Raw genomic sequence first — 23,942 nt, 5'->3', positions numbered from 1 at the left:
ATGTGGAGGATCCCAATCCCAGAAAAGAAACAGTTTGGCTAGGAAGGGAAGAAAAAAATAAACCCCTCTGCAACCCCAGGACCCTTGGGTAGGGTTAATTTCCCTCAAGAGGCTTACTGTTTGGAGACAGAAAAAGGCAAAGGGTGTCTGTTGTTGAGAGGTGAGGTTGCCTGCTGGTGCCTAAGGACCAACAGGAACTGGGCTGACTGAAAGTAGTGAGGATGAATGTTTTTTGTCTCCAGTGATTCTTGGAAGGCTAATTAAGGACTCTGCCATCTTGATCTCCATTAGCTGCTAGTTCCTATGGCTCTTTGTTCTTCTTCTGAAGGTGTAATTTCCTTATTAGAGAAAGGACTAAGCAAGGCTTCCTTCCCCAGTGTCTGAACCCTAATTAGCAGGAATCACTTAATTAGGGCCGAGATCCCCTTCTGCTGGACTGCATTTTCACCTTTCAATGACTGATGGGTGGCAACATCTCCAGCAGAAAAATACAGCTGCCTGCCTTCAAGGATGGGGCTGAGGAGATTTGGCTTCCACCCTACAGTCGACTTTTAACTTATATGTTTTGGGAAGTCTGCTACTCTGCCTCTCTCTGGGAGGAAAAATATTATCTGTTATTATCATAGGTTATATTTATATAGGCCTCTCCAATTTACAGAGTACTTTCTTCACAGCAACCTTAACAGTAGAAGGGTATGTATAAATCTCCTTTAGCAGAGCAATAAACTGGCCCAGAGGTGAAATGACTTACCTTGGGGGGGACATGGGATTAGCAGGTGACAGAGCTGGAGCTCCTAGCCTAGGTCTCCTGACTTGCAGTGCCCTCTTTCCTTCCACATACTACAGTGTTTCCTATCATTGAATTACTGAGCTAACTTCTTGAGAATTCCCAGGTGAGCTCATTCTAAAGCAGTTGAGACTAAACCATCCCCCACCCCCTGCTGATGTTAGTTTGGCCCTTTGCACATGCATATTGAAATTGATAAACATTTTATCCATATTGCCCCAGGGCATCTCTCTCTGACTCATGAGGATCTAAATTCGCTGTCTCTGTTTCTCAGTGATTCTTTTATCACCTATCAAGAAAGACCCACCCTATATCTTTAACTGCCAGAATCTTCAACCAACCAACCAAATGGAGAGAGCTGTGACTAGACCCCAGAGTCCTATGCTTAGCTCCTAACAAGTCAATAGCTGTGGGGGGGCTGAACAGCCGTCACATAGCTGGGGGGCCCAGGCATGCCGGTGCCCACAGAGGATTTGAGCATGATCTGCTAGACTCTCTCTCATCCCTGTTGTAGGGGGGTAAAGGGAAATCGAGGCACACAGGTGAGTTTCATATTCAAGGACTCCTATGAACCTGGACACCTTTACTAAGCCCTCCAACCTCTGGAAGGCAGACCCCCAGTAGGATCCTATTTGTAGCATGTAAAACTACACAGGTCACCCCAATAGGCAGGGAGAGCAACAGATCCTGAACATTCCAAGTCTTTAAAAAAGGTCTGTAGCACTCCAGGGGAGGTAACTTGGTGGTGGTGGTGGTTTTTAATTTTGGAAATGTTTTAAAACCATAAGAGTTACTTTTGTTTTTTCCCATTTTTCTTGCTTTCTGGAGTTGTCTGTGTATACGTCTCAGTGCCTATATGTTGAGAGCTGTAGAGGACCCTTCTTACCGTGTTATACCCCTTTCACCTCTTAGAAATCAGAGGAAGGGGCAGTTGGAATGCCCAGGGGATAGTAGGGAGGGAAGAGGGTAGGAAAAGGAAGAAGAGCTGGGTCACTACCTTTCTTTTCCCCACATGCCTAAGAGCCACCAGGGCCTGGAGTCAGGAAGACCTGAGTTGAATTGTGGCCCCTTGAACCTGAGGCGAGTCACTGTAAGCTCTCTGTGTCTCAGCTTCCTCAATTGTAAAAACTTCCCCAGTTCGTTGTGAGGCCCAGATGAGATTATATTTGTAAGGTGGCTGGCATTAGACGGTAGGGACTTAATGGGTGCTTTCTCCCCCAGGACACGAGGTATTGAGAGGTCATTGAAGCCCCTTGTGGGGCCTGGCTTTACCCACAGCCCCCTGAACTGATTGCTGTGTTTCTCTCCAGGTGCCTCTGGTGTCCAGGAAACCTTCCTGCTCGTCTCCATCTTGACCTGTCTCTCCTACCTATGCCCCCCACCTCCCCACCCCAGGCCGGGTTCTGATGTTGCCAAGGATGCCTCCACGGTGACACACACATCCTGTTTGTACCTGGCTCCCAGGAAGTCGAGTCTGCCAACTCCGGGCCTAGGGGTGCCAATCCCTGTCGAGCACTGCTCCCTTCCTCCCTCCCTGCTGGGCACCCCCAGCCCCCAAAGCCAGGAAGGGGGCCAGGGAATCCCAGGTCTGAGTCCTGCCCCTGCCACCACCAGCCACCCCAAGTGGAACCATGTCTTCCTTAATTATGAAGAGGAGCACGCAGACCCACCTCAGCCATTCGGGGGCCTCCCTGGCCAACACCTTTGGCTGCAGTGTGATGGAGCTGAGGCGCCTCATGGAGCTGCGCAGAAGCGAGGCCGTGGTCCAGCTCGAGGAGCATTTTGGGGGTGTGCTGGGCCTCTGTGAGAAGCTGCAGACCTCGCACATCGATGGTGAGGCACTGCCCCCTGCCTTGGTCTCCCCAGCTGCCTGCCCGGCTTATGGCGCCAGCAGGGTGCCTGGCACATGGGATAAGCTGTCTAAATGCTACCTGTTGTTGTCATTATTACTTCACAAGGTTGTGGGGAGCATAGAATGAGATAATCCTTGTAAAATGCTGATTTAGCGTAGTGCTTGAAGACCCATAGTAGGAGCTTAATAAATGCTCATTCCTTTCCCTCCTCCTAGTTCTGAGCCCCTCCCCCAAATGTGCAAGCACCTGTTGTATGCTTGGCTTGGCCTTAAGCCACAAAAGAACCCCATGACAAACAGCTTAGAGACCTGCTTGGGGGAAATTGAGGAGAGACACAGAACAGTTAACAAGGAAGGAGCTCTAGGTAAAGGATCAGGTAAAGACAATTGGAAAATTTTTATTGTTTGGTTATTTCTGTGGTGTCTAACTCTTGATGAACCCATTTGGGGTTTTCTTGTCAAAGATACTGGAGTGGTTTGCCATTTCCTTCTCCAGCTCATTTTACAGGTGAGGAAACTGAGGCAAACAGGCTTAAATGACTGTCTGAGGACCATATAGCTTAGTAAGTGTCTATGGCCACATTTGAACTCAGGTCTTCTTGACTCCATCCATTGTGCCTCCTAAATTGAAGAATAACCTTCCATATAATGTGTATTAGGGCTGTTCCCTCCCACCTTTGATCACTGGAAAGATTTTCTTGATACTGGTGTCTTTTTACTGTCTACTTTTTAAATCTTTTCTCTTATTAAACAGACCTGGTGGGGCTGCGAACCATTTTCCTTCAGCACTGTTCTTTGTCTTCCCCTTCACTGTCTAGCAGAAATGCACTTTGGGGAATTACCACCTTCCTTCTCCCCTTCTCCAATCATCCTTAACCTGTGTTGTTTTGAAAGCTGCAAAGTTTTGCTTCTGTTTTTTTCTCCTCACTCCCTACTACACTACCCCTGTCTTTTGTCAAGAAGATGGAGCTACTCTGCAAAACTCTCTAGGGTTTGGGATTCTGTTTGTGCTTTATCTTGCCTACTCACTCTTGAACCCTTCAACCAGGAACATCCAGTGCAAAGAAGAGTCTTGATAATTTCATTCAGCAAATATTTGACTTCCTATTCTTCACAAGATATTATGGGAACATATAAACACCATAGAGTTAGAACAGAAAAGAAACTTAAAGGTCCTGTGGTCCAACCCCCTCATTTAACAGATGAAGAGGTTAAATGTCTTGCCCAAACTGACTCCAATCCAGGCTTTTTTCTCTTCTATCATAGTAGGTTAGTCCTTGCTCACAAGGGATTTAGTCTAGTAGGGGAAAATCAATGCCCATAAATTCATTATAATGCAATGTGCTAATAGTCCATATTTCAATTTACAAATTACTTTTCAGATATAAACAAAGTGTCCTAAGAGGCGGAAGGAGAAGGACAGAGTGACTTTCTGCAGCTAAGGGAGTAGAAAATCCTTCCTAGAGTAGAGGGCATTTGAATTGGTCTTTGACGGATGAATAGGGTTATTCAAGTTGATTTGGGGAAGCCATTAAGAGGCAAGATAGCCCAGAAATCAATTGGAAAACAGAGTAGTACAGTTTGACTGATGCATAAGCTATATAGAATCATCTAGATTCTCCTGAGCTCCCAATAGCATCAAGATGCCCATCTCCAACTTTCTACGGAGCCTCGCTCACTGCTAGTACTTCCTGTTATCTGATTCCCAAAGAGTTTCTGTTCCAAAAGCCATTGAATGTTGGATGAAGACATTGGATGTTAAGGGCCAAGTTATAGCCAATGGATGACTTGCCTTCATTTTGGCTTCACCCTCATTGTTGAAAGTTACCATTTCCATCAGGCATTACCCTCAGTGCAACAGAACATGGGCATATAGAGAGCCTCCACCCCAAAAGAGCTAACTCTGGCCTGTTTTACTACCAGTCTTCAGCCTACCTAGGTTCAGAAGAGTTCACTTTGCTTTAATGCTGAGCCTACAGTAGAAAGCTGATGCCCAAAATAGAAAGACACCATGAATAAGGTGTCTTTAGAAGATCCCCAAGCCCTCTTATTAGTAAGGGTGGGGAGTGAGAATAGAAAACAAAGACAGGACAGCAGAGACCTCTTCTCACTAGGAATAAAAAAAGCAGTGTCGCGCTGGTTTATTGGGCTGACAGAGTTGAGAACATTAGTATCCATGAGCCCTAAGGAGATGAGGATATAAAAACCCTGTCTTATTCACAGAAGATGGAGCTGAGGTGTCCAATGGTTTAGCACAGCTCTTTGTCACTTCTGAGAGGCCATTGCAAACAAATAACAATAGAGAAATCTGCCTGATGTTTGAAGCCTGCTTTTTGGGAGCTAGGGTATCATAACGCAGAAGAGGTGAATCTCAGGGAGTCTTGAAAAATCTGAAATTCCTCCCTGTCCCAACTCTGCACCTTTCCCTATATCTCTATTGTCACCAAACTTATCATGGATTTATGAGTATTGTTCAAACCCCTCTAGGGTACAACTTAACAGATACATAATCATTGTAAGAGGGTCTTAGGAGAACCACAAAAATATTATAACACTCCAAGCAACTTTTATTTTTGTTTTCAAATTTATTTATTTATTTGTTTTCAATTTTCAGCAATCACTTCCATAAGTTTTAAATTTCCTTCTCTTCTCTCCCCAAGACAGCATGCAATCTTTTATGGGTTTTACACATACATTCTTGTTAAACACATTTTCACATTAGTCACGTTGCATAGAAGAATTAAAACAAATCGGAGAAAGCATGAGTAAAACAAAACCAAACTAAACATAACAAAAGAGAAAATAGTGTGCATAATTCTGCATTCCGACTGCATCGTTCTTTCTCTGGATGTGGATGGCATTTTGCATCAAGAGTCCTTTGGAAATGTTTTAGGTCCTTGTGTTACTGTGAAGGGCTAAGTCTATGAAAAACAGTCCTCACACACTGTGGCTGTTGCTATGTATAATGTTCTCCTGGTTCTGCTCACTTCACTCAGCATCAGTTCATATAAGTCTATCCAGGTATTTCTGAAGTCCACCTGTTCGTAATTTCTTATAGCACAACTTGTTCAGTCATTTCCCAAATGATGAGCATTCCCTCAATTCCCAGTTCTTGCCCACCAGAAAGAGAGCTGCTATAAATGTTTTTGTACATGGGGGTCCTTTTCCCATTTTTATGATCTCTTTGGGATACAATCCTAGAAACATTATTGCTGGGTCAAAGGGTATGCACATTTTTATAACCCTTTGGGCATAGTTCCAAATTGCTCTCCAGAATGGTTGGATCAGCTTCACCAACAATGAATTAGTGTTCCAACCCTCCCACATCTTCTCCAACATTGATCATTTTCCTGTTTTGTCATGTTTGCCAATCTGATAGGTGTGATAGTTGTTTTGATTTGCATCTCTCTAATCAATAGTGATTTAGAGCATTTTTTTATATGATTATAGATAGCCAATCAACTTTTATTAAAAGTCATAGGCCATCAGAGTTGAAGAGGATCTTAGAGATCATCTAGTTCAGTCCCTTTGTTTTACAGAAAAAAGAAGCCGCAACAGAGAAGGGGAGTTGTCCAGGATATGATAAGTGTTCTGAGTCTCAGCTACACCCAGGAATCCAAGATTCTAGCTGCCAAAGTTCCATACTACAACATTGTCATATGCAGTGACACTGATAATCCCCCAAACCCATTTTTATTTTTTATTCAGTTAATAAACATCTATTAAACTCCTACTGTATGCCAGACATTGGGCCAAGCACCGGGGATACAAAAAGAGACAAAAGAGAGTCCCTACCCTCAAAGGAGCTCCCGATCTAATAGGAGAGACAAAGCAAACAAAGATACACAAAGCAAGCTTTATACAGGATAAAAAGAAAATAATTAACAGAGGGAAGGCACTGGAATTAAGACAGGTTAGGGAAAGCTTCCTGTAAAAGATGGAATTTTGGAATGAAAAGCATAGACTTACTTCTGACTGCCCTTCCCTTTCCCACACCTACTTTAACCAAAAGTAAAGTAGGGGGCTAGATGGATTAAAATGTGTTTTTTTCCCTTATTCTTCCAAATTCAAAGGCTTTCCAGAGCATCCCAAGACTTCAATTCAATCCTCCTTTTTGGATTTTGATGCTGCTTTGAGTAGAAATAGAGGCCAAGTCCAGGATGTCTAGAATGGGAAGTAGTTTGCCTCTAACATCAGGCCTGTTGTTCCCTCTGTCCCTCTTTTCTTCCCTCTCCTTCAACCCCCCAATTTCCTGCGTCTGTTGTGAGCCATCTCTGTACTGCCTATGGTCTCTTTAGAAGTTAAAGATGGTATTTTGGAGTGGGAGTTGGGCCAGGCCCTCAGGGTACATCCTGGACTTGGACCAGAAAGAGTAGAGAGGGGGCATCGTTAATAAACAGAGTAATCCAGTAGCACTGGGGCTTCTCTTAGAAGACCGAAGAATGTTTCCATTTTATTTAGAGTTGACTGTTTGTGGGATGAGATTCCTCTTTGTGTTCCCCATTACTCCCTCCCCTCTTCATTGCTTGCCTCCAGCAGCCCTGAGGGCATGAGATTGTAGTAAAGAAAATCCCGTACTCAGAGTCTGAAGACCTAGCTTTAAGACCTGGCTCTGATACTTACTCACTGCATAACTCTAGGCAAGCCACCTAACAACTGAGTCTCTGCTTCTCCCTCCATTAACTAGGGATGCTTCTACATCTATTCCTTACTCCCACAGAGTTGTGGGGAAAGCACTTTGTAAAGCTGTGGCATGTTACATCAATGTAAGAGTTATTATCCAATGAGGCAAAGATCCAGAGGGATCAGGAATGAGTCTGGTATCCTGCCTCCCAAGGGCATCTGACATTTCTGGGCACCAACCTTAGAAGAATCTCTGAAGGTTTAGGGACTTTGCCTTTGGAAATAGAACATAAGAAGTAAGAAAGATTACTCAAGCCCATATCTTGAGATCTGGAGCATTCTTTTCTTTCTCGGGTGTTCTTATCTATGTCCTTGATGCTAAATCTGCCAATCCTGCTCTCTAGCCTTATTTCCCTTCTCCTGCCCCTTGTTCTTGGTTCCACAGTGAGAGTGAATGCTGACCTGGGCACATAACATGGTTCTAATCGTTGTGTGAAATTGGAGTTTCTGCTCTGGCTAGTCCCCAGGGGAAAGAATATTTGGTGGAGAGCATACTAGATGAGAAACACCTAGTCTTCTAGGCAAGTGAAAATAGACTGGATATGACCCAGGCTGGGAGACATATTTGTTATCTTTAGGGATGACTCATTCTCTCTGAAAGCCTTTGAGTTCTTGAGAACCCTACCCATTTTTCGATTTGCCAGACACTGAGCCTTGCTGGCCATTTGTTCCTCATGCCCTCTCCCTTCATGCGCTTTTTCCCTCAGGTTCCTCTAAGGACCTCAGATGAGGATTTGCTACAGGAATTTTCAGGGAGAAAAGTGTCCTGCCTCTGCCATCCTCCACCTAATACTCCAAGAAGAAAGAGAACTCATGGCAGGAGAAAAGAGAAAGGAACTCTGGTGTCTTGGGCAGCTGGGCCAACAAGACATTTATTAGACATAGTGGAAGTTGTAAAAGAGATTCAGGCCAAAAGAATGGGTTGGGGGAGGGGGCTGGGCGGGTAGTGGTGAGAACTGAAGAGACAGATCGGTTCCAACAGCATGAGGAGCTAGACTGTTTTATGAATGAGGCAGGGATAACTTGAACAGGTTTAGAATTGGTAAGGGAAATGTAAGTGGGAAGTTGGTGTGGATAATGCAGTGGTGATTGGAGAAGAAATGGAGAAGAGTAGGAAGGGTCAGTTAAGTCCCAGATGAAAGCCAAACAACCCTTTCCTTCTTTCTTTTTTACCCCAAACCTCCCTTTCCTTTGAAAGAGACTCCACACCATGTCTTGGAAACGCCAAAGATCCTATGTGATTAACTTTGGAGCTAAAGTGTCGGTTTTGAGCAGTTTCTCCCTGCCTGGCCTGGGGTACTGAGTAATCTATTCCTGTATTCTCCTTCCTATTCCTTCCTTTCTGCCTTCACTTCCCCTGGCCTGCCCCTCCGAAAGTCCTCATACTGTTAAGTATTAGGACTCTTGAGTTACAGGAGTTCTGTTGCCTTGAGAAATAGGAGTGAGATGCTTAGGCCTTCCTAAGCCTACCATGAATTCCTGTCTACCTACCTGAATTACTACCATAATTCTCAATCTCTAGCCCCAGAGTTACACGTATTTTAAACTACCTGCCTTTGAAGTCCAGCAAGAATCTCTGCAGACTTTTTAAACCCTCTTGCTGCTTTGTTGCATTTGGGTTGTAGCTTCGGGCCACATCTCTGGACTACCAAATCTTGCATCATGACTAAGGGAACACTTCCTTTTTGCTTTCTTGGAAATGGGGCTTTTATTTTTTTAAACAAAGTCATTGGCCCAAGTGCTAGGGAAAGTTATAATAAAATAAGTCTGTGGATACATGAGCACAAGAGAGAGCATGCATATACATACACACATACATATACAACTTTACAACACGTGACTGGTCTCAGTATCCATGAATACACAGGAAGCTTCCGCACACATTCCCAGCATGTCACATCTGGAAGGCACTCCAGAGGTCCAGTTAATCCAACCCTCCCACCCACCACCTGACCAAGATCCTCTGCACAGTTTCCCCTACAGCTTGTTCTATCCATCCAGCTTCTATGTGAAGACCTCTAGTGAGGGGAAACCCTTTGCTCCCTGAGGCACTATTTGGGATCTTAGGAAATAGTGGTAGAAAGAAGGCAGGTTCAAGGTAAGCTGCCCTGTAGAACTCCCCTGGCTTGGTTTCTGGGCACTGTGAAAAGAAAGATTACTAAACTGTGCCTCCTCCCCAGTCATTTTTTTGCTATGTGACCTCCTTACCACATCTTAACTGGCAAAGGCAGATGCTGAGCCCAGAACTGCTTACTATCAGTATTAAAATGGAGGGACCAACACGTGGATGACAGCTGGCTGTTATCTACTTCCTGGTTTGGAGCAGACTTTGCTGATGGGCAGCTAGGTGGTACAGTAGATAGAGCCCTGGCCCTGGATGCAGGAGGACCTGAGTTCAAATCCAACCTCAGACATTTAGCTGCGTGACCCTGGGCAAGTTGCTTCACTCTGATTGCTTCCTAAAAAAACAGAATAAACGCTTCTGTGATAGATCTTGGGATCTGATCTCCTCTACCTTTCCAAATAAGACTGAATTGAAAGCGTCTCAGGGACATTTCTTAAATCCCCAAGGGAAAAGATCCCATTGCCTCCCTTGCTAAAGTAATTTAATAGGCCCTATCTCAGACAGCTGGAAGTGCCTCATGATATCTGTGCTAACACCACTTCTTCTGGGGGCCTAGCCTGTGTGAGCTGATTATCTCTGCAGCTTGTTCTTGGGAGGCATAAGGAGGGAGGGAGAGTAGCCTTTCCTTGATAGGGATAGGTCACTTAGGGCTGGACTACAGTTTTTCCTTCCAGTCTTTGAGTCCCAACCAGGCAGACGCAGATTTTCCATCCATGCTTTAGTCTTCTCCCAATTCATTAGGAACCTGGGCAAGGGCTGTGGGCTCCCCAGCATGGGGTGGGAGAGATGACTTCACAGACTGACACATTCTTTTTGTCTCTCCCAGCCCATGTGTTCAGCCTGACTCTCAGAGCCAGTGGTATTTCCAATCCAGATCTAGGGCTCTTTCTCCAAATGTTCTTGACAGTGAGATTTTCCTTCTCCTTTCTTCTGGATTCCTCCAGGGCAAACATTTTCCCTATGGAGAAGACACTGGAAAACTCTCTTTCTTTACTCTCTAGGAGTATGTATGGTGTGTGTGTGTGTGTGTGTGTGTGTGTGTGTGTGTGTGTGTGTGTGTGTGTGTGTGTGTGTGTGTGTGTATACATATGCACACATTTATTTTGCAGCTGCTGCAATCAGAAGCTAAAGTCTACTCCTGGTTAGAGTGTGTGTGAAACTATAGTTGTTGAGATCAGGGATTAAAAACCTTCTCTGGGACAGGAAGAATTAAAATGGAAAGTCCAAAGTCAGAGACTAGCCAAGCTCCTAGTCCCGCATGGCTCCCCTTTCTCTCTCACAAGTCAGAGAGAGAGGATTCCCAGGCCAACAGTGGGCTTCAGCTTCCTCTTCCCATGATGGGAAATGGAAAATCCACTCAGGTTCTTTGAGGTAGAAAGCCCTAGGTGACTTATGATGGGGATGGTAGAGTGAGGACATCTACACCGACGGGGAGTGCCAGAGAGATCTGGTCTCGGGTTTTTCATGGAGATTTTTGTCCTATTGCTCCTCCTAAAATATGCCACAGGAATCTTGGGGGCCTTAGTTTTTTCCATTTTTACAATGCTATAATTGGATCAGATGACCTCGTCTCTTATAAAACTCTGTGTTCTAGAGCCCTATATTTTTTTTCCTGATCCTTCCTTTTCTGGTCTCCTAAAGAAACAGGATAGCTGATTGACTTTTGTTTTGAAGTGAGGGCATCCCAGAGACAGGTAGTGATATGCTTATAGGAAATTTTGGTACATTAGCATTCTATGAGGGGAATTCAGATGGGTTCCTTTCCTTTAAGTTTCTTCTGGGGCCACTTGACAGCTAACTGGGTTCTCTTTGCTGTCTTATGGTTTCACCTTCACAACGAAGACCAGCTCAGGTCTCTTCAGGACAGTGGGTGACTCTAGACTTCCTCCTTCCAGGGGCAGTGGGGATGCCCCTAGAGTACCTCCCAGTGCCTGACATTCTGGTTATCCTTGGTGGTCTGCTAAAACATATCTGCAAGTGTCACTCACTTCCCTTTATCTGTGGGGCCTCTACATCAAGGAGCATCTCAGCTCATCAGAAGGGTTCCAAATCCCTGAATCCACTGGGCAGGGTCCTATCATCTCAGGGCCTTCAGAGATCCAAGTGGGCTCTGCCCCTGGCTTTGCTATCTGTGCCTTGAGCATTATTCTCCTAAGGTCCTGTCCTCTTTTCTTACTGGGAAATGAATCCCCTCAGGTCGAGGGAGCCAAGAAGCCTTCTGGGAAACACCCAAGTTCTCCTTTTACCCAGTGAGTCAAATCTCACTCCGTCCATGCTTCTAGATCTGAGACAATAAAGAATTTATAATAATAGCTAGTACTTCTGTTGAGTTGTTGTGAGAATAAAATGTGATTATATCTGCAAACCTTAAAGATATAGATATGCTAGCAACTTTTCCCACTACTGCTTGGCAGTAGCTTCTCAATGTCATAGAAACAAATTGGATTTAATCTAGTTTGTGATGGTAATGACAGCAATAACAATGATAGCCAGTATTTCCACAGTACTTCATCTTTATTATTTCATTGGATCCTCACAACTCTGTGAGGTAAGTTCTATTATCATCCCCATTTTACAGATGAAGAAACTGAGATAGAGTTTAAGTGACTTGCCCAGGCTCACACAGCTAGAAGTAGCCTGCCTTTATGGAAAGGTTTAGGGTTTTTCTTCCCTGATGTATGCGTTGTTTGTCTGTTCCACACCCTGAAGACCAAGCATGGCCTACTAAAAAGTACTCTCAAATCCTAAATTTCTCATATCTGCTATCACAGCCTTGCCTCCAATCAGACTCCCACCTCTAGTCTAGTTATATATCTGTCCTAGTTTGGTTGGGTTTTGTTTTGTTTGTTTGGTTGGTTTGGGGGTTGGGGAGTTTTTTTGTTCAGTTGACGTCAATGCCCTATCTCAAAGTTCTTCCTCAAGCTGTAGCCTGAGGTATTTAGGTCAAATTTAAGATCATTTCCTTTGATTCTCCTCTCAGTAGAAGTGATTAGCTCCTCTTCCACCTCCATCTTTGTAGAACAGCCCTTAGTGGAGCTAGTCAAGTGTAGACTTTCATCATTGCTCCTTACCTCCCTTCAGAGACCTTTACCAATGCCTTCCTGCTGGCCTTAGCTCACACTGGTGTGCTCTCCTCTGCTCCAGTGTTTTCTTAGAGACCTGTGCGGCCCCCACCCTCAGCTTCAGGGAAATATCTAGCAGTTTGAAGGACCAAATTTGGATAGACACCGACTGGCATTCATTGCCATGTTAAAATCCTGACACCCCCTCCCCTCTTGGTACTGAGACTGCTGATACTGGGAAGAATGACTGAGAATTTCTGGTTTTGGCTACCTGGCCTCAGGAAATTGCCTGGATGCTTCCAGCTCTTAACTACCCCTTTTTCCTTCCTTTGCTCCTTTTTTTTTTCCCTTCTGACTGAATAATCTTCTTCGAGGCAGAGGTGGGAGGAGGTTGGAGGGGTGGGCACTTTGAGGAAAGAAAAGACCAGAATTAGAGCCTGAGGTGCCAGAAGATCTAATATCCTCCTGTGCCTTGTACCCCCTGCTTCTTGTGACTTTTGGGTGGCTGTTAAGAGTTGTTAGTCAGGGAGGACATGTGAGAAGATGAAGCCAAATGATCATTTGTTTTTGAACTGTGACTTCATTGATTAAGTAAGCACCTTCTACCAATACAGATCAGCCCTTGCTCAGCAACTTGGTCCAAAAGAGTTGTCTGGAAGCACTGAAGGTAAATATTTTGTTTAGGGTCACATGGCCAGAATGGGACAGACTTGGGACTGAACCCAAAGACTTTTGACTCTGAGGCAAGTTTTTCATGATGCTGCCGTGCCTCTCAGTTTGGAACTATAACTTTGGAAAGTGCTAATAAAACTCATAAGACATTATTAGTTTTAAGTTTATGCTATCCAAGCCAAGAAGAATAGGCCTTGTCTATTCTTGGCACCTTTGCCTGGGTGAAAATAGGGTATAAATGAGCTGACTTCTTGAAGAATCTTTTAACCCAGAGGATTTGTAACTTGTATAGGTCATGGAAGAGAAGTAGTTTGGGGTTATTTGGAGAAGGGTAGAGCCTTTTGTTTTCTTAAAGTTCCTTCTAACATCTTTATTTCTTCTTTCACTACCTCCTTTCCTCTCTCTCAGGACTGTCTGGGAACCCTGCAGATCTGGAGAGACGTAAGCATGTGTTTGGAGTAAACTTCATCCCCCCTAAAAAGGCCAAGACCTTTTTGGAGTTAGTGTGGGAGGCCCTACAAGATGTCACACTCATCATCCTGGAGGTTGCAGCAATCATCTCCCTGGGTCTGTCCTTCTACCGACCTCCTGGGGACAACAGTGACAGTGAGTGTCTTAGAACTGGGCAAGATCCTAGTTGAGTTCTAGCAGTAGGCATTTAATATTGGTTATTGATAAACTGCCTCAACTTAGATGTTTTTTCCCCATCTACCCAGAATGATTAGTTGAAGAACAGGGCTAATTAATTCAGACTGCATTTGGACATTTTGTCCAGTACTTAGTGAGGTCCATTTCTACCATAGCATTCTTCCCTCTGTCTCATCCTTCACGCCTAGTGACAAATAGAATATTGCCAGTCCCTCCAAGCCCTGCTCCTCAAAGTGCAAGCCCAAGTGCTTGGCATTATGGGAAGTTGCTCAATCTGTTGGACAGAAGTAGTCTTACCCCTTTGGACTCAGGTGGTTATTTACATGTTACTTGCCTGTCATATTTATAGGCACACAGTCTGCACTATTGAATCTCTGGCTCCTTTCAGGTTAATACTGTGGTGGTGCAGGTGATAAGAGGATACCTAAACCAACCTTCTTCCAGCCTGTCCTACCCCACCTCTTTCAGAGAGGGATAATGAAAGCATTAACTCCACTTACCTTCCCAACAAAGTGACACCCTTTTCTTTTTCTTTCTCCTTATGAAGTGGAGTGTGGGCAATCCAAAATTGGTGCAACGGATGAAGGGGAGGCAGAAACTGGCTGGATCGAAGGGGCAGCTATCCTATTTTCGGTCATCGTTGTGGTGTTGGTGACGGCCTTCAATGACTGGAGCAAAGAGAAGCAGTTCCGGGGCCTACAGACCCGAATTGAGCAGGAACAGAAGTTCACTGTTATCCGCCAGGGCCAGATTATCCAATTGCCTGTGTTTGAGATTGTGGTGGGAGATGTAGCCCAGATCAAATATGGTGAGGATCCCATGCTGTAGGTACCCCTCCCAGTCTATCTACTTTGTGAATAGGTTTTTATTCTCCCTAGCCAACACTAGTAATTTTTGTACCCCATTTCAATTGGGAAAACAGGTAGAAATCCTGGGATACTGCAAGGATACTGTCTGAGGAGGTTGCCACAATTGGAGAGTTTGGAGCGGGGGGAAAGAAGCAGGATGGAATAGGGTGAATCCAAACCTTACTTGGAGTGAAACACCAAGGTTGATGAAGCCAGCATGTGGCAGCTTTCTATTTTAATTAGTAAAATTATCTTAATCACTAAAATTTTATTTTTGTAATCTAGGTCCTAGGTTCAATTGTTTGAGTGACACACTGACAGTATTGTCAGTACCGTTTTAATGTCTTCACCCTAGTTATATAGGTCACCTCACCCTGGTCATGCTACTGCTCTTCTCCATCCCGCATTCCTGTTGTGCCTTTTCTGTTTCATTGCTTGGTGGGCAAAATAATTCCATCCTTGGTTTTCTAGTATGAGGAGGGGTCTAAGAACTATTGAAGGGAGCTGGTAGATTATATTCTTCATTATCAGCTTCTGGGTTCCAGTTTAGGTAAGTTGTAAGTCCTTAAGGAAAAGAATAGTCTGAGACCCTACAATGGTGCAACTTAATACAACCTTTCTGCTCTATGGAATAAGCAGCATGTTTTTCTGGGTCCTAGTTGCGGAGTCATCAGGAATAGTAATACCCTCAGACTTTGGAGGTTGTCCCATATTTTGCAAGGACTTCATCAATCCACATGGTACCTGTTTCTCTGTGGTACCTGTTTGTCTAATGCCCTTTGGGGAACCTCCATGGGAGGAGCACTAGAGTAGAATAAGATCATGGTGTCCCACATTCTCTTTTTACAATTGTCCTCCGTTTTCTTCTCCTCCCTCTTTTTCTCCAGGTGACCTGTTGCCTGCAGATGGAATTCTGATCCAAGGGAATGATCTGAAAATCGATGAGAGTACCCTAACGGGAGAGTCTGACCATGTCAAGAAGAATGTAGACAGAGACCCCATGCTACTTTCAGGTGAATCTTTGGCTTTTCCACCCATCCTCCTCATTCTTCCTTATTCCAGATGATGTCCCCCTTAGCCTAATTCTACCTTTTCTTTGGATTGCTATAATATTGCCACACAAATGGCTTTATAATAATAGCTATTAGCTAATATTTACATAGCACTGTCTGTGTGTCATTTTATCCTGACAACAACAACTCTGGGAGATAGGCTCTATTATTATCCCCATTTTGCAGATGAGGAAACTGAGGCAGACAGTGGTTAAAGGACTTGCCCAGGGTCACACAGCTAGTAAGTGTCTGACGCTGGATTTGAACTTAGGTCTTCCTGACCTCAGGCCCAGTGCTCTATCCATTGCTCTGCTTTTGATCTCAGTAAATCCAGCAGCTTAGATAGGGTTTCTTTGATTCAGTTACAAAGGGTATGCAGAGGGTATCTAGTCATCTCTCCTACCTGCTGCCCTGTAGACTGCTCCCTTCTACAATATCCTTACCAAGTAGTCTCCTGAAGAATCAATGGAAAAAACGCTCCCTCTGAAGGCAGACTGCTTGGGTTCAGAACCCACTTCTGCTGCTTACTGCCCATGTAAAGATTGGCAAGTCACATGATTTCGCTGCACTCCAGATCCCTCCTTCATAAGATGAAGGGACTGAGCTGGCTCTCCTCTTCTCTTAGCTAGTCCTAAGATGGACTTGAGTACTTTCTAAAAAGATTCTTGTGGAGCCCAAAGATGGACCCTGGGATTAGCTTATTTTTGTCCTCTAAGGGAACTGGGTCCTGTGAAATCTCAATGTTAGATTGCTACCCAGAGCAAGGCTGGGGGTACAGAAATAGCACCTTTTCCTACTCTTTCCAGGGACCCATGTAATGGAAGGGTCTGGTCGGATGCTAGTGACTGCAGTGGGTGTGCATTCCCAAACTGGAATCATTTTCACCCTTTTGGGGGCATCAGAGAGCGATGAGTTGAAGAAGGAAAAAACCGGTAAGCCCCACTCAGGTCCCCCAATCCCCTTGTTACCTCTTCCCTAGATGGACTGGGGAATTCTGGTGAGATGAGTCAAGCAACTTGAAGACTGTCCTCCTGTAAGACAGCTGGAGTCCAAGGGGCATCCCCTGGACAAGGATTTATTGAAATAAGGTTGACAGATCATCTAAACCCTTTGGAAAAGCAGAGAAGAAACTGTTTTGGTACAGCCATCTCTCACTCCCTAGGGAACAGTCATGAAAACTAGATCATGCCCACAGGTTTTCTTCCAAAGGGGTTGCTCGGTGGCCTTGGTTTCCCATACAGGTGGGTAGAGATGATAGGTTCTTAAAGTTACCAGGCTCGAAGTTGGTTGGGGGCTCTGGCCTCAGCTGCCTGCTTTCTTTTCCCCTTTGCCTTTGTCCCTTTTCCCTGTCCAGGCCTCAGCATAAACTGTCCAGGCCTAGGGAAAACTTGGGAAAAAGGAACTGCCTGCACCGAAGTGTGCTAGGCTCTCGGGACAGATCAGAAGCAGGGAACCAAAGCAACATAGTCTTTATCCATAGAGCAAGAGCCACTTCTCTCTCTGGCATTCACTGAACTCCAAAGGGGAAAAAGTCAGGGAGGGGAAGGGGATTTCAAAATGCACTGAAACCAAATTTCACATGCCTCTTTTAGAAATCTCATTCATACTGAATGTATTGCCTAGAGACCAGGGGGAGAGAGAGAGAGAGAGAGAGAGAGAGACAGAGAGACAGAGACAGAGAGACAGAGAGACAGAGAGACAGAGAGACAGAGAGAGACAGAGAGAGGTTTCAGGTTGGTATGGTATTAGAGGGTCTGGAGTTCCAGGGCCATTTCTGGTTGTTTTTGGACAGGAAATTTTAGAGTCTGGATGTGAAGGGGAAACAGCCTAACACTGTGGTAGCCATTTTCATACTGTCTGGGATGTGTCTCAAAATTCAATGGGTTTTCTTCTGATGGCACCTACAGTTGAGCAAGGAAACAGGAATTCATGGGCCTGAGCAAAGATTCCTGTCATAACAATCAAGCCAAATCATAGAATAAAACCTGAGTTAGAAAGGCCTCCAAGGTCATTTGGTCCAACTCAGAAATATTTTATCCCTTTGGAGATGTGAGGGGATGGTGCCTGCTTGCCAGTTCTGCCCTTCTACTTGAATGTCAGGAATCCCTTATTGCCAATAGCCGTATTAATGAAGAGGGATTGGCTGAGGGTGTGTGTGTGTGCATGCGTGCATGCACGAGCACATGCAAGGTCACACATGCCTGCTCAGTATCCCAGGGATCCCACTAAAGATAAGTGTGGGTAGTGTGTTTCTTTTCCTGCAGCCTCCCTGCTCCCTTCCCCAACACTGATAATCCGGAGAAGGATATTCTGTCCAGCCCCTTGCTGTGCTCCTGGGCCTGGGCAGAGCCTTCCCCATATTAAGGACACTTTTGGTCCCTCAATGACACATCAAAGAGTCTCCACCTCCCCCTTTTTTTCTTTCTTATTTAAACAGGTAAAAAACAAGGAGCCCCTGAAAATCGCAACAAAGGTAACCTTCTCCCCCCTCACCTTTCACCCACTTCCCCCTAAACCAGACCTCCCAGGCTATCCATCATTCTTCCTCCTTCCTTCCCATGAGTCTGTTCTTTACTGAGCTGGTAGAGGTATCTGGAGGGTGCAGCGACTAAGACCTTTTGGTCCCCCTTCCCCTTCCCAATCTGGGCTGAGGCCATAGCACCCTCTGCTGTCCATTTAGGGAGGCTCAGACCTAAGTTGTTTCTGGAATACTGTGGGAGACTGATCTGTTTTAGTCCAAGAAACTGATCTCTTTGACTACCCTGGCAGAAATGGCCTTTTCCCGAGTTTGATACTGGGCGTTTTGTGCTCTACAGCCTGATTTGCTCCATTCCCAGGAGAGGACAGTGTATTCACTACACCCTCCTCCTCTTCTCCTGGCCTGGATTTGTCCATATTCTCGCCTGATCTGGGCTGCCCTCCCCACTGTTCTTCCCAGGTGTCGGTATATGGAGAGCCACGTCTTTGCACATCTCTCCCCCATCTCTCGTTCTCTCCTTCTTTCCCCAGTTTGTTTGTCTCCTCTCGATCTGATGTTTTCTTTCTTGTGGCTGTGTTTTCGTTCTTTCTCTGTCCTGTCTACATCTGATGGCAGAATCAGCCTCTTCCAAGGGACACCATGTACATAGGCATGGGAGCAGAAGAGAGGGAGGGATCCAAGGATGGTTCCACTGGAAGACAAGACAGTTCACAAAGATCCCTTCTTTTCCAGCCCAGATGACATTGTTCTCTAAAAGTAAAGCTGTCATTTTGTTAGAGAACCAGGGCTGCTCAAAGGAAATGATTATCTTTATTTTTAGACTTATTTTAAAATATGAATAAAACAGATAGTCTGCATGTATTTTTCTCTCTCTTTCTCCCCCTTATACACTTTTCCAGTGGAACCCTCATACCAACTACCTTGTAAGGGACTTGGCTCCAGTGGTCCTTCCATGTCTCCCTTCCCTCCTCTTTCCTTGGCTGCTAACCAAGCCCTCCCAGCCCCAACTTATATTAGAAGGGGCTGGAGATGCCCAATTTTATGATTTTTCTTGGTTTTTTTTTTTTAATGATATCATGTATTTGGAGAGGGAGGGAGGCATTTCAAAACAGAATCCAAATTCCAATGTCCTTGGCATGTTTGCCTGCTGCCTACTATCTCAGCCATATTCTGTATTTCCAGAGTTTATCCATCCCAAACACTGACTTCTTGGAAGGATGATTTGGAATTTTATGTTACATTAGTGTGTGTAAAATATATGTATATATATATCCAAATTTAATAGAGTAACATGCTCCAATAAATCCAGTTCTGGATGTTGAGCTAGTGATGAGAGGCAGACAGCAGGGGAAACTTAGATCCTGCCCTGTGTCTTGCTTCAAAGGATCCAATCAAAAATCCCTGTGGGCTGAATTCAAACTCCCAGCCTTCAGATGGGATGGGACAGGCTGGGCTTAGAGTATTAATGAAAGTCACAGAAATGGTGCTGGCTGTCCAACACCAAGCTGTGCTTCAAATAAACAGGCAGAAGGGCATCTTGATTTCCTAGTTTTAACCTGTTTAGTCATCTGCACTCCTGAGCCTCTGGTTCACCTGCTATTTATGTGTGCTCCAGCTAAGACCAAAGATGGGGTGCCTATAGAGATCCAGCCCCTCAAGAGCCAAGATGGGGCAGAGGAGGAGGAAAAGAAGAAGAAGAAAGGACCTAAAGAAAAGTCAGTGCTACAGGGCAAGCTGACACGCTTGGCTGTGCAGATTGGGAAAGCCGGTGAGTAGGTAGAGCTGGCTAGGTGCCAACTGGGGCGGAAAGGTGAGAAAAGGAAAAATAGTAGGGAATCCCATGAGGCTCTCTTCTACCACTCTCCCCACTCACGTACCACAGACAGGCCAATGCAAACCAGAAGCCTGAATGTCTAGTGTGAACAAGGCCATGAGCTCCTTTACCACCAGTTCCCTTTTGAACTGACATCACTTCCTCTGAGGTGGAATTGTCACCACTAAGGAAGACTCTGGAGTGCATCTGAGTCCTTAGAGCCAAACTTGAGAGCTAAAGAATGTGACCTGTGAAGAAAAGTTAAAGTTCACAGTTTACAGAACTGCAGCCCGAAGAAGGTTAATGGAACCACCAGTAATTATCCAGCCTTGACTTGACATTCCAATGTGATAGAGAAGTCACTATGTCCCAAAGCAGCCCATTCTGCATGTGTTAGGAAATATCTATGTGTTATGTACTGAGTGTATATATCTATATTACATATGTGTTAATACTATGTGTTAGGAAATGTCTCCCCCATTGTGAGCTGAAGCCAGAGGAATTTAGGTTAACAGGAAGTTTTTACAATACTGCTTCTATCTTGTCAGTATCATTGGATCAAGCTTGTAAAATCCCTGAAAATAAGGTTCACTCTTCACTTAGCAAATACTGTGAAGAATCAGCAGATTTGACCCTTTTGATTATTACATGAACATGAAGGAAGGAAGATAACAGAGTACTTGGAAAGAGATTTCTTTTTTTGAACATAAAGCATATTTATTTCAAAATCTATAATGAATAAAATACAATAAATAATGAATAAAAATGAGAGTTTCCACTCAACAAGGAAAAAAAAATACCTCCTTTCCCAGAATATCAGTCCTCATGCTCACACAGATAGATGCAATGGGTAAAGTCCCAGGAACATGAGCGGAACTGAGAATTTGGGGAAAGGTAACGTCCACCTCTTGGAGAGAGATTTCTAGGAGATATTTTTTACCAAATAAATTGTCTGCAATAGAATTTGGGATGGTACTCAAGCAGAAGGTTTCTCCAGCTGACTGTCCATTACCTTGGTTGACTTTCTGCTGTGGCCTCCCTGTATATCAGAAGGAAGGACATTTCTCCTTCAAAGTCCTGACCCTAGATTTCTGACTTTTCCTCTCACTTTTCTCTCTGCCTAAGGGGAGCTTAGGTAGTGCAGTGGGCAGAGCACTGGGAACACTGAAGTTCAAATCTAGCCTCAGATACTTCCCAGCTGAGTGACGCTACACAAATGATTTAACCTCTGTCTGCCCCACCTTCCTCACCTGTCAAATGTGCATAATAATTGTACCTACCTCTCAGGGTTGTTGTGAGGATCAAATGAGATAGGATTTGTAAAGCTCTTAGCACAATGCACATAGTAGGCATTTAATAAGTACTTCCTTCTGTCCTCAGACTATACACCATACTTATCCTTTTTTTTTACAAGGCAATTGGAGTTGGGTGACTTGCTCAGGGTCTCATAGCTAATAAGTGTTGTGTCTGAGGCTGGATTTGAACACAGGTCCTCCTGACTCCAGGCTTGGTGCTCTATCCACTGCGCTACCTAGCTACCCCCATATTCCTTTCTCTACCTCATCCAGTGCAGTCAGAGACAACAAAACTGAAGAGATAGAAGGACTCTATTTCTAAGCCTTGGCACTGGCTTGGAAAGCACTCCCTCCTCACCTCTACCTCTTAGAATTCCTAGTTTCTACAGAGCCTTAGTTCAGGGACCCCTTTCCACACGACTGACATCTTTCCTGTTCTCCCAGCTACTAATGCCTCCTCTGAAAATTATCTTTTTATTATTGTTCTTATTAATAGTAATAAAAGTTAGTCTTAAATAACATTGGAAGGCTTGCAAAGTGCTTTTAAAATGCTTCACTCAGTCCTCACAATGACTGTGGGAAGCAGATGCTGTTATTATCCCCATGTTTACAGATGAGGCAACTGAGAGACTGAGAGATGTAGTGACTTGCCCAGGGTCACACAGGTAGGTTGGACTTGAACTCAGGTCTTCCTGACGCCATGTTAACAAATGTTTGGTGACTGATTGACCTTAAACATCTAGTCCAGTCTCTACTTCAACAGAATCACATCTATGACATCCTCAACAAGTGATCATGCAGGTGGCAATTGAGAATCTTATTGTAATATGGAACTCATCACCTCCCAACGTGACCCATTTCACTTTTATAGAGCTCTAGTCTATTGAGTCAAAATCTGCTCGCCTCTAGCTTCTACCCAAAGTTGCAAGTTCCACATTCTAGGGTGAGGTCTATGCTTCTCCCTGCCAGTCTTTTTTTCTGCATGTTAGACAGAGTTATTCCTGCAGCTGATCATTATATATGGCATGGTTTTAGATAACCTCACCAAGCTGGATTTGTTTTTCTTAAACTCAGATGTAAGACTTTTTGTGTTTATCCTGATTACATTCCAGCTTCTTAAATCCATACTGTGGTCACTCTAACATTTATACCCTTTGGGGTCTTGATCATGACTATGTCATCAACATAATAGCTATCCATACCTCCCTGTTTTGGGGTGGGGACAACTAGATGACTCAGTGGATAGAAGTGCTGGGCCTGAAGTCAGGAAGACATCTTCCTAAGTTCAAATCCAGCCTCAAACACTTACTAGCTGTGTGACCCTGGGCAAGTCACTTACCCTCTGTTTGCCTCAGTTTCCTTATGTGTAAAATGATCTGGAAAATGAAATGCAAACCACTCCAGTATCTTTTCCAAGAAAACCCCAAATGGGTTCAAGAAGAGTTGGTTATGACTGAATAACAACAATGCCCCCATCTTTACAGTAGAATGAGGGAAACTGCATCTCACTTTTATTTTTGTATCCTCAATACCTAATAGTGCAGAGTAGGTATCTATTTAATAAATGCTTGTTGAACAAAAATTGTTGGTATGAATTTAACATCTGTATATAATTCATAGTCAGTTTCCCATCCCAGCTTTTATCAAAGTCCTCCTCTGTGCAGGGCACTATGCTAGGTGCTAGGGATACAGATTTCATTGTTCCTTTTGAGTTAACCTAAGTATAAAACATTAAATCGATACTTTTAAGGGCTTTTTACCAGCCCATATCCCTTCCTACTGCACTCTGAAGCTGGGACACCAATGGGGTCCTGCCTAAGGTCTCCTCTGGACCCTCCTGGCTTTAGAGTGATTATCAATAGTAACTGTTGCTGTTTCCTACCCAGCCTGATGTCTTTCTTTTTCTTGGCCTCGTTAAAGGGGCCATGCCCTGGCTACTTCTTAAACAAGCCTATTCAACGAATGGGCGTTGCCTCACCCTAAGTGAGTCCCTGCAAAGACCTTGGCCTAAAGAGCCCAAGGTCTCCCCGTGCATCCTGGTCATCTCCAGTCATCCTGATACATATCTGGTCACTGGATTCAGATGGCTCTGGAGCAGAAGTGAGGCTGGTGACCTGCACAGCCCTCCTTCACTCAAAACAAAGTCAAGTGCACATCATGTCATCATTTCTCTCATGGCATGGTCTTCTTTGGCATCAAAGGACAAACACAAAATCCCTTTCCTCTATACCTGAGCTTTAGAATTCATTCTGCCTTACTGATACCATATACAACTTCCCATAGAATCACTTAAAGGACCAATTATCATATAAAAAATAGCTACCTTTTTTTTTCTAAGCTCCTCCTGGCCTGCTTAAGACACCTGCTTAAAATTTCTTCGGTAATTCCATCTTGGATTTTACTCTTCCATCCATAATCCCTGTTGGAGGAAAGCTAGGGCTAAGTAAGCCATAGTTAGCTATTGTCCTGTCTAGAGACATAGAACTAGATTAGCTCTATCTAAGCAAGTTAGGTTTATGATGAGTACCCATAAACAAATCATAAATTAAGGGGCATACTATGGGTAAGGAATTAGGTTCTTCTCCTTATTCAGCAACCGTTAATACAAAGCCTACAGTATTCAGAG

General features: G+C 44.3%; 1 protein-coding gene and 1 long non-coding RNA gene across 8 annotated transcripts in view; one reads left to right on the top strand and one right to left on the bottom strand.

Moving 5' to 3' along the window:
• The window catches only part of LOC140529456 (uncharacterized), a 41,419-nt gene extending 40,539 nt beyond the window's left edge, over positions 1-880 (bottom strand). Inside the window, exon 1 of the long non-coding RNA XR_011975561.1 lies at positions 752-880. This is a non-coding gene — a long non-coding RNA (uncharacterized lncRNA). The remainder of the gene's footprint in view (positions 1-751) is intronic.
• The window catches only part of ATP2B4 (ATPase plasma membrane Ca2+ transporting 4), a 111,642-nt gene that overhangs the window by 57,337 nt on the left and 30,363 nt on the right, over positions 1-23,942 (top strand). For 6 of the 7 annotated variants that reach the window (XM_072648140.1, XM_072648144.1, XM_072648143.1 and 3 more), the window contains exons 2-8: positions 2,098-2,620; positions 13,590-13,787; positions 14,377-14,637; positions 15,565-15,690; positions 16,536-16,661; positions 18,167-18,202; positions 19,824-19,976. In XM_072648140.1, coding sequence (XP_072504241.1) covers positions 2,419-2,620; positions 13,590-13,787; positions 14,377-14,637; positions 15,565-15,690; positions 16,536-16,661; positions 18,167-18,202; positions 19,824-19,976 — 1,102 coding nt within the window. In that variant the 5' untranslated portion in view covers positions 2,098-2,418. Of the gene's footprint in view, positions 1-1,005; positions 1,330-2,097; positions 2,621-13,589; positions 13,788-14,376; positions 14,638-15,564; positions 15,691-16,535; positions 16,662-18,166; positions 18,203-19,823; positions 19,977-23,942 lie in introns of those variants that run through there. The other variant, XM_072648141.1, reaches the window with a different exon arrangement.

The sequence above is a fragment of the Notamacropus eugenii genome, chromosome 2 (assembly GCF_028372415.1).
Source record: "Notamacropus eugenii isolate mMacEug1 chromosome 2, mMacEug1.pri_v2, whole genome shotgun sequence".
Classification (NCBI taxonomy): domain Eukaryota; kingdom Metazoa; phylum Chordata; class Mammalia; order Diprotodontia; family Macropodidae; genus Notamacropus; species Notamacropus eugenii.
Note: the sequence above shows the minus strand (reverse complement) of the source record. Positions and strands in the feature narration are given on the sequence as shown.